Source organism: Aethalodelphis obliquidens, unplaced genomic scaffold, assembly GCF_003676395.1.
Source record: "Aethalodelphis obliquidens isolate GAN/ISIS:26980383/991018 unplaced genomic scaffold, ASM367639v1 scaffold14, whole genome shotgun sequence".
NCBI lineage: Eukaryota > Metazoa > Chordata > Mammalia > Artiodactyla > Delphinidae > Aethalodelphis > Aethalodelphis obliquidens.
Window position 1 is genome coordinate 14,749,472 of NW_020837958.1, and position 9,886 is coordinate 14,759,357.

The 9,886-nt window shown below is 45.0% G+C and overlaps 1 protein-coding gene across 1 annotated transcript in view; it reads right to left on the reverse strand.

Moving 5' to 3' along the window:
* Positions 1-2,742, reverse strand: part of KIAA1549L (KIAA1549 like) — a 134,177-nt gene extending 131,435 nt beyond the window's left edge. Inside the window, exon 1 of the mRNA XM_027115069.1 lies at positions 216-2,742. Within this exon, the coding sequence (XP_026970870.1) occupies positions 216-2,625 (2,410 nt within the window). The 5' untranslated portion in view covers positions 2,626-2,742. The remainder of the gene's footprint in view (positions 1-215) is intronic.
* Positions 2,743-9,886: the final 7,144 nt, after the last annotated feature.

The window sequence follows — 9,886 nt, forward strand, 5'->3', positions numbered from 1 at the left end:
AAGGACACTTAAATTCTGAATACTTTCCAAAAAATCAAGTCGGCAGAAGATCAGGGGCCCTGACTATCTGGACTGCTAACTCATTCACCATCCTGGAATCAGGTATATCTGCTCCTTCTGAGCAAAGCTGTGTATCTCTGTTGAGCTTGAAGATGCTTTGGCCCCAGAAGCAGTCACACCTATTTTGGGGGAGGGGGTACCAGGAAACAAACTACCTGCATTAGTGGCTGCACCTGTCCACTTCTCGGGGCGCTGAGAAGCCGGCAGTGCTTTGGATGGGGTCCTGAATAAGGCACTGGTTGACAGAGGAGGAGATTCAGCAGTAGAGTGATATCTCGGGATACTCTGGAACGGTGGGGAAGCATTTATCACTGGAGGTGGATAGATGTTGCTGGAAATTTGGAAACTTGTATCCGTTCCATCTGAAAGCATTTCCCATAAGCTAGCTGTGGAAGTTAGACTTGGAGAGGTCAGCACAGGAGAGTGTGTTGGATGGGCAGGCAGCCGTAGATGGGGATGAGACACAGAAGGTTGACTTATGGATGGGTCATCTTCAACCTCAGCTGTTTGAAAGTCTCTGGAATAGTTGTTAGTGTTTATAGACAAGAAGTCTGTATGGTTTCCAACCATGGTAACGTCTGACTGTTGGACGAGCTGGTTACTGCTTGTACCAGAGACTGGATCCTGAACGCTAAAGCCTTCTGCAGTCGCTAAATGCCCAACATTATCTTTGAAATCCCGAGATTTTATTGTACTGGCAGCAGAATTTAAACCACCGGGAGGAGCAGTTGAAGCTGAGTGAGTTTCCCAACTTGTGGAGTTAATTGTGTGCCCGTTCACATCATAATTTGTTTGCTGCTGCAAGCCAGATATCATTGGTTCTGTTGAACGGGATCCAGTTTCTGCTGCAAGAGAATGCCAGAAAACATCTGTGACTGCTGGCTTCTTCATGTCTCCCATTGTTGAGAAATCATAGACCTCACTGGAGGAGGGAAATGCTGTCACCTGTTTGGAAGCTGAAACTGGCAACTCAGAATGGTCCGTCACAACTGTGTAAGTATCTGGCTTGGTGTTGGAAGAGCTATGAGATGGAGAAACAGTCTGGGTGGCTCGTGCGAAGGGGATGGAAGATGGAGATAATTCTGAAGGAAGGAGGTTTGTTCTTGGTGGTGTAATGTCTGAAGAAACCCGATCAGTGCTAAAATCAGAGGTGACTCCACTTACAGTGTGAAGACTTGGCCTCTCTTTACTTGAAACGGTCTGGAGAGCAACTGTCAAGTTTGCCTTTTTGTTTGTCTTTAAAACAGCTGTTCCGCTACCTTCTTTCTGCAGGGGAAATGTCCAAGTCGTGGAAGGAAGATTAGGAAATGTGCTTGAGAGGAGCAGGTCTGCAGCTGCGGTCGGAGAGGGTCCATAATTGCCTGCTTCTTGAGGAGTTGGCACTGGGGGCGTGGCGGATGGCGAGGCATGATTCCCTGCCAGCTGGAGGAAGGAAGGCATGGAGGGGAAGTCCGCCACTGCGCCATTTGATGGGGATGTGAGAACCTCCCCAGAAAGGATTTCTTGCCCTCGGCTGGCTGGGGTGAGAGGCAGAGAAGGCACCAAAGGGGAGGATGTGTGTTCTGCTGAAAGGGCGGGCCCTCTGGAATTCTCTGGAGCTGCTGACAAGTGCAGGGGGTGAGCAGAGTCCTTTGCAGTAGCAGGGGCTGCCTTTCGGCTGATCATTCCCACTGCCACCGATTCTGCAGCCTGGACAGGTGAAGACACAGCCTCATGGGTCGCGGTGCTCTTAAAGGCTGGCAGAGACACCCCGTTACGTGCTCTTTCAGCCACCTCAGCTTCAATTGGCTGGGTGGATGCAGGACTTGGCGCCCCTTCCAACACCGATGATGAGGGTGTTCCACCTGGAAGCTGAAGAAGACTTCCGGGAGCTAGGGGAGGGAGAGACAGATGGGCCAGGTCGGCCACGGAGCTCAGAAACTCAGGTGTGTGAGAGACTGCTGAGTGAGGACCCTCTGCTGGGCTTGAGGATCCAGGAAAACCTAGACGAGGGACGCCTATTAAATCCTGCGCATTTCTGGATGGAGTGTGGTTCATTTCCTCAGCAAATGGGTTTAGGGGATTAGCTATGCTCTGCCTTGAGGATGAGTCAGTTGGAGCTGTTTGGGGGAATAAAAGCACTTTGATGGGTTGCTCTGCTGGCTTAGAAAAGATGATGGAATGAGGTGAGGCAGGAGCCAATGAAGAAGGTGAAGATGAGGGGAGAGCATCTGCCCTCGGGGAATGTAGTTCTGCCATGGAAGGAGTCCCTACCCACGGTGGCCGGGATGGGAGGCCAGCACGGGAGGACGCCACTGGTGGGAGAGGGGACAGTGTGGGAAGCATGCTGGTGTGAGGCAAACCTGACACGGCGGCTGCTTCTTTTCCCCCTGGAGGTCTTGGTTGGACCAGGGCCTCAGTAGAATCCTTGGAAGGCTCGAGGGAGGTGCTATGTCCACTGCCTTGGTAAGGGGAAGGAGAGAAGTCCCTGTGGGCCCGAGCTTGGCGCTGTGTCTTGGGTGGAGGCGTCTGGGCAGACTGCGGCCAGCTCGTGTTGTCAGGGGACCGTCCCGGCACAGGCTTCATTCTGTCCACCGCTGAGGAAGACTGGACTTCGGACAAAGGCCATGTTGGTGAAATCGGTAACAATTTCCCATGAGGAAATGACACCGGGGTTGGGGTGACAGTGATCTGTAGATTGTCCCTTCCTGTGAAACAAAGGATCAAGCAGTCAGGCATCGGCTCATCATAGGTCCTGGAGAGAAGGGTAGGCCAGACAGGCACCGCTCGGACCTCACAGAGCTTCCACACATCACAGAAGACTCATTAAACACATTCAAAGGATAACTTAGGTAATTACAAATACATAGATGCTGCAACAACCTACAGGGCAGGGTTGGTGAGAACTGGTCTCTGATGAAGTGACGTTTAAGCAAAGATGTGGAAGATACTTGTGTATTTTAAATCTCTTTTCTATTCCACCTACAAGGGTTGGACTGTGAAACTCACAACCTGGAAAATCAAAGATGAACATGGCTCTCTGCCATGGCCAAGGACACCAAAATAAATCCCATCCAATAATCCAAAATGCAAAGGGAAAGGACTGTGTATCTGAATGCAAATCTTTTTTTTTCAGACCCTAGGGCATCTCAAGCACAATAACTGAGGTTGCCTGTGTTTGGGAACATGGCACCAAGGAGACATATTCATTTTGTTGGATGTAAAAGGATTCCTGATGCTATCGTTCACACCATGTCAAATAGCAAAGGGGATTTCTTTCAAATTAGGCTATTTCTGAGAGAAACACTATTCACATCCCATCTAGGACCAGAGACACCTCTCATGAGGCCTGGTGTCATTCCCAGCACCTGCAGAGAAACCAGAACTGTCAGCACTAATGAGCAAAACTGCAGGCAGAAAGGCGAGCAGACGGGGCCAAATGGTGACTCCGCAGGAAAGGAGGCAAGGAAATAACTGATCAGAAAGCCGGGAATTCCATGCTTGGGAAGAGAAACGACATCCTGCTTGAGGATTCTCTGATCCCCCTTTCCACAGTGGTCCCGATGGTGTTGATGACCCCCAGAGGTGGCTAAGTGCCCTTAAATAGTATTTTAAATTAAAAATAACAAAGAAAAGGTACTCCTAGAGTTCTCTATGTCATTGGCCAAAAAAACGTTAGAACCATCTGATAGAAGCAGACATATCAAGAGCGGAAGTCAGAAGACCTGGGTCCGCACGCACCCTCTAGCCACCCACGGCTGTGTGTGCATCTGCGGATTGCTGTGGCAGGAGGGAGGGCAACAAGCACACTCTAACTGCCCCACTGGCTGGCTGGGAGGAACAGAGGAAATCAAGGAGGTGGAAGGAAGGGCTCCCCAAGCAGAAAAGCACCAAACAAATGCTTAAAAAAAAAAATCACTAAACAAGTGAGCGGTCATTACAGGCTCTAAGTCCCTGTGTTTTCTGTTTATTTGTTTCACAAAAGAGGACGCTGTGGTCCAGAGTGGAGACATCATTGCCAAAAGCCACATAACCCATCAGGGACAGAAGCAGGTCCAGATGCGAGGTTTCCTCACTCCCATTGCAGTGTCTTCTTCCCAACTGCTTCTCCCAAACCAGTTCTAGCCTTCACTCCACCCCCGTTGTATCCGCCACCAGAAAACCCAACAGCTAAAGCTGAAGCTTTCATGTATTTGAGCCCTTAGAATATGAAATATACTGAGTCACAAAAGCCTAACCGTGATGATGTTCTGAAATATTGTTTTCGGTTTCATTTTTTAAGATGGAAAAAGCAAGGACAAACGATGTCTTTTACTCTGAATTAATACAGAAAAAATTAACTTTCCTTTCTGATTCTTTGTTTTCTTGTTTTAAAAATTTCCCATTCTTGGGATTTACAGATACCCAAGGAATTAGCCGTAAGTCATTTTTAGAACACATCAGGATATAAGCCAATACTACAGCAGTCGACGGCCTTGTTCATTTAATTTTGCAAGTGAGAACCAACCCCTTCTCCTGGGCAAGCCATCTTCATAAGCCAGGCTCAGCCTCTTTGTCTCCTTGTCGCCAGATCAGAATCACTACAGTCCTTATCTGCAGGACCCAAAGCTTCCTCCTGCCTCTGTCAGCAAAAATGCACCTTTTACAGGAAAAGTGCCAAATGTATATACAGCTATAGGACAAAAAAGTCTACACAGCCTTTCATTAAAATATCTGCACTCCCTGGGAACTGCCTCATGGTTTGCAATGAAAATTGTGTTTCTGTTACCAAACTCAGCCTAAGGAAGTATCCATGCTCCCTTGATTGCAATTTTATATGGAAGGCTGATACTACTGTCATGCCTCAGTCCTTCTTGTTCACAATGCTTATCTCCTAGATAGACTCAGCTTCACACTTGTCATGCAGTCTTGTCTGGTTATGTATATAGGCGGTACTTACACGAGTGAATATAACATCCATCTAATGTAGTTTGTGCATTTTGGCATTTTCCATGAACACTTTAGAATCCATTTTTATTACTGGCATGTCAGATGGAATCTATGTAGAATTTCTTCTTTTGGACTCTCATTGAAATAGAGTCAACCATGGGTTCAACTCATGGATTCAAGAGTCATACCAAATTAAACTGTTTTCAAGTAAGTACCCTTCTAAGTCAAAAAGGATGTGACAGGCAAAGCAGTTTTTGCTTTCAGAAATATTTTTTACAAACTCTTTCATAAAAATCTTACAAACACGAAGGGGAAGTGGGTGTTGGATGATTAATACAAGGGGGATTGTAATTGACTGAATGGGCACAGCCAAAGGAGGCTGAAGTAAAGAAATAGTCTCTAGTGGACTTGCCTCTGCTAAACCTTGTTGTTTCTAGACTAGAATCCAGTGTTTCCCAAGCTATCCCTTACAAAACACAGTGTCCCAAGATGCCTCATGAGGAAAAGTTTCAACAAGCTAACAACTTTGAGAAGTGTTGTATACTACACTCACACCTAACAGTCACTAATGTTATTCACCATATATTTCTGGTTCTCCACCTTCAGAGCATATAATAGGACTGCACTTTCCGGATACCTCCATGGTTGGGTGGGGCCATGTGACTAGTTCTGGTCAATGAGTTGTGAGCAGAAGTGACAAGTGTCACTTCTGGTCTAGAACATTCATAATCAATGCTGGAGCAAGACTCTCCAGAACTTGCTTCCTCTGAAGACATAAAAAAACAAAAACCCTAGCAATATTATATCTCAGTAAGCTGTTATGAAGAAGGATGAGGAGGAACCTAGTAATCTTCAAAATGTTTGTAGGTCGGTCCACCAGCCTGAGTCCCTTAGGGACTGAAATAAGCAAAAGCCCTCTGCTGTAAAAGTGTGTCCAGGTAGCATGAGGAAAAAATAAGCTTTTGCTCTTTTAAATCACTGCAATTTGGGAGTTGTTTGTTACTGAAGCATAACCTAACTTACCCTAACCTATTCAGAAATTGGTATCAGAGTGGATTTGGACCTTAAATGGGCATACTCCCATGTATATCAACATTTAAATAAAGGCTGAGAAGTCCCATAATCAAGAAAACATAAGTGCCTGGGATGCAGTAAAAACTCCATGAATTGATGTTGGATGGTTTAATTAAACTTTGGCCAAAATTGATCAAGTATATTTAACTTCTGAAATATGTTTAGGATATTTCTCAAACATATTTGACCTCAGAACTTGGTGACAAAAAAAACCCCACCGATATACATAAAGCTAAGGAAGAAAGCATGTTCATTGAATTAGCAAATGATAGCAAATTCAAAAGAATAATTGATATGAAGAATTCCAGAGAAACACGCTTCAAAGACATGTCAACTGACTGAAATTATTGTTGAAGGAAGACATAAATTAGGATTAAGTATAAAGGCTTACCCTTAATCCACATATTACCCAGACAAGAACAGAATGGGGGAGCTTCCCTTTAAGGATAGCTTACGTTAACTATAGGTAGGTTTGACTGGAGCTCATTATAAGCTACAATAGGAATGTAGGCTAGCAAGGAAAGTATAAATTCTTAGGCTGCATTAACTTTTTTTCACTCCTAAAATAAAAAACTATTGCATACTTAGGAAATAATATTTATAACATCTGTATGTAAGAATAAATATATAAAGAATAAATAACAAAAAACATACATGGTCTCTGGCTTCATGGACCTCACAGTCTTATGGGAGATGTGGACTTAAATCAGACATTCTCACAAATGTGAAAATGATACATGTTACAGATGAAAGATGCATCGTCCTTAAGAGCATGCAATAAGAGGATGTGACCTGATCAGGGAGGTCAGAAAGCACATCACTGAGAAAGTTACTATCAAGTTGAGAGCCAAAGAATAAGGAGAAATTAATCAAGCCAAGAGGGTAGGGGAAAACATTCCATGCAGAGAGGAGAGCATATGCAAAGGCCCTGTGGCAGGAAGAAGCATAAGTAGTACAAAGAACTAAAAAAGTAACCATAGCAAGATCAAGTAGAACATGAGTGTCCATGACATAAGTCTGAAGAGGTAGTTGATGACTGGACCATTGGAGTGTCACAGATTTTAGTTCAAAGAGGAGTGGGAGGGAATGGAGTTGAGGGTGGGTGATGTACAGGAGCAAATCTGTGTTTCAGAACAATCATTCTGGCTACAGAGTGAAGAACAGACTGTAATGGGCAAGAGTGGACAACAGAAGACTAGTAAGGAAACACCTGCTGTGGTCCAGGTATGTGATGACAGGAAGTTGTACAGAGGAGCTGAGCCGTGGGTGGGAGATTGAAATGGATAATCCTTCTCGGTCCCTTCCAGTTCTCAGAGTTCAAGATAGTATATTCCTTTAAATATGTGTGTGTTTATAATGTTCATTGCGACTCTATTTACAATAGCCAGGATATGGAAGCCACCTAAGTGTCCACTGACAGATGAATGGATAAAGAAGATGTGGCACATATATACAATGGAATATTACTCAGCCCTAAAAAGAAACGAAAATGAGTTATTTTCAATGAGGTGGACGGACCTAGAGTCTGTCATACGGAGTGAAGTAAGTCAGAAAGAGAAAGACAAATACCGTATGCTAACACATATACGTGGAATCTAAAAAAAAAAAAAAAAGGTTCTGAAGAACCTAGGACAGGAATAAAGACGCAGACGTAGAGAATGGACTTGAGGACATGGGGAGGGAAGGGTAAGCAGGGACGAAGTGAGAGACTGGCATGGACATACATACACTACCAAATGTAAAATAGATAGCTAGTGGGAAGCAGCCACATAGCACAGGGAGATCAGCTCGGTGCTTTGCATCCACCTAAAGGGGTGGGATAGGGAGGGTGGGAGGGAGACGCAAAAGGGAGGAGGTATGGGGATATATGTATACATGTAACTGATTCACTTTGTTATACAGCAGCAACTAACACAACATTGTAAAGCAATTATACTCCAATAAAGATGTTAAAAAAAAAAGATTCACTAATGGGAGGCAAAAAGGAAAACGTGGGCAACATGTGATCCCTCACACTTTTGTGGAAAATATGGAAATATAGTATGGTCATGCCCTGCATGTCTATGAAGTATTGGTGTTTGATAAAAACTTGAATTAAAAATCAAAAAAAAATGTGTGTGTTTGTGTATGTGGTGGGTTTTTCTTTTTTTCTAATGACTGCAAATTCTCCAATACGCCTCTTGCTGAGAGGTGGGCGTCTAGGTCCCCATCCCTTGGGTGGACTTGAGACTGTTAAACCAATTAGTGTGGCAGAAATAATGCCATGTGACTTCTGAGGCTACCATCATAAAAAGCAGTTTTTGCTTGGTTTTTGGAATGCTCCTCCATACCCCTCCCTCATTGTTCCTCCTGGAACCCAGACACTGCTCTGTGAGCAGCCCAAGCCATGTGGAGAGATCACATGCAAGTACTCCAGTCAATAGTCCCAGATGAGCCAAGCTTCCCAGTCATCTCAGCCCAGGCACAAACAGGTGAATGAAAAAGCCTCCAGATAATTCTAGCCCCCAACCATCTGAATCACTGTGGTTGTCTGAGTCTTCCCTATGGAGCCCCCAGACATCAAGAAGCAGAGACAAGCCATCCCCTCTGTGCTCTGTCTAAATTCCTGAAACCATGAGCACAACAAAATGGTTGTTGTTTTACAACACTTAGCTAGGGGTGGTATGTTGTGCAGAAATAATAATTGAAACAGTACAGGGCTGTGTCCCTCACTTCTGGGAGTGAGTCTCTATACCCTTGATTATATTCTCAAAAGGATTCAGAAGCCAAAAAGACAGTTAAGAAGCCTTCATTTCAATGAAAAATACTTCTGCTTTACACATAAGATTTTAGAACTTTGTCTCTGCTAATAAAAATATTTCTGTACTGGACTTCCCTGGTGGCACAGTGGTTAAGAATCCACTTGCCAATGCGGGAGACACAGGTTCGAGCCCTGGTCCCGGAAGTTCCCACATGCCGCGGAGCAACTAAGCCCATGTGCCACAACTACTGAGCTTGCGCACCACAACTACTGAAGCCCGCGCACCTAGAGCCCATGCTCCCCAATGAGAGAAGTCACCGCAATGGGAAGCCCGTGCACCGCAACGAAGAGTAGCCCCCGCTTGCCACAACTAGAGAAAGCCCACGCGCAGCAACGAAGACCCAATGCAGCCAAAAATAAATAAATAATAAAAATTTTAAGTATTTTTGTATTAATTAAAGATGCATCACAGAAAGAAGAAGGGAAGAAAAATTCTGAGGAGAAATGAAAGGTAGGTGGTATAGATTAAGAAGGGAAAGTAAATTACAAGAAGTAGGACAAAACCAAATTACAGAGGGCTTAAAACACACTCAAAGGAAGTGAAGTAGAAGCTTGGTAGAGGTGGTATGTTGGACAGACTAAGGCAGCCCCATGATCCCTGTCTCTTGGTGGTCATGCCTTTGTGTGACCACCACCCTCCTGGAGTAAGAGCAGAACCTGTGACATGCTTCTAACCAAGAGACTATGGCAAAGGTGACAGACTGTCACCCTCATGATCTTATCTTATATAAGACTCTATCTTGCTAGCAGACTCGCTCTTCTCGATGGCTTGATGAATTAAGAGGCCATACTGAGAAAGCCCATGTGGCAAAGAGCTGTCGGTGGCCTCTAGAACTGCACGTGGTCTCTAGGGACTACAAGTGGCGGCTCAGAGCTGAGGGTGGCCTCCGGCTGACAGTCAGCAAAAAGCCAGGGCCTTCAATCTGGCGGCCACAAGGGAATGAATTCTGCCAACAACCTGGGTGAACTTGGAAGTGGATTCTTCCCCAGCCAAGCCTCTGGATGAGAACACAGCCCAGCTGACACCATGACGGCAGCTTTATT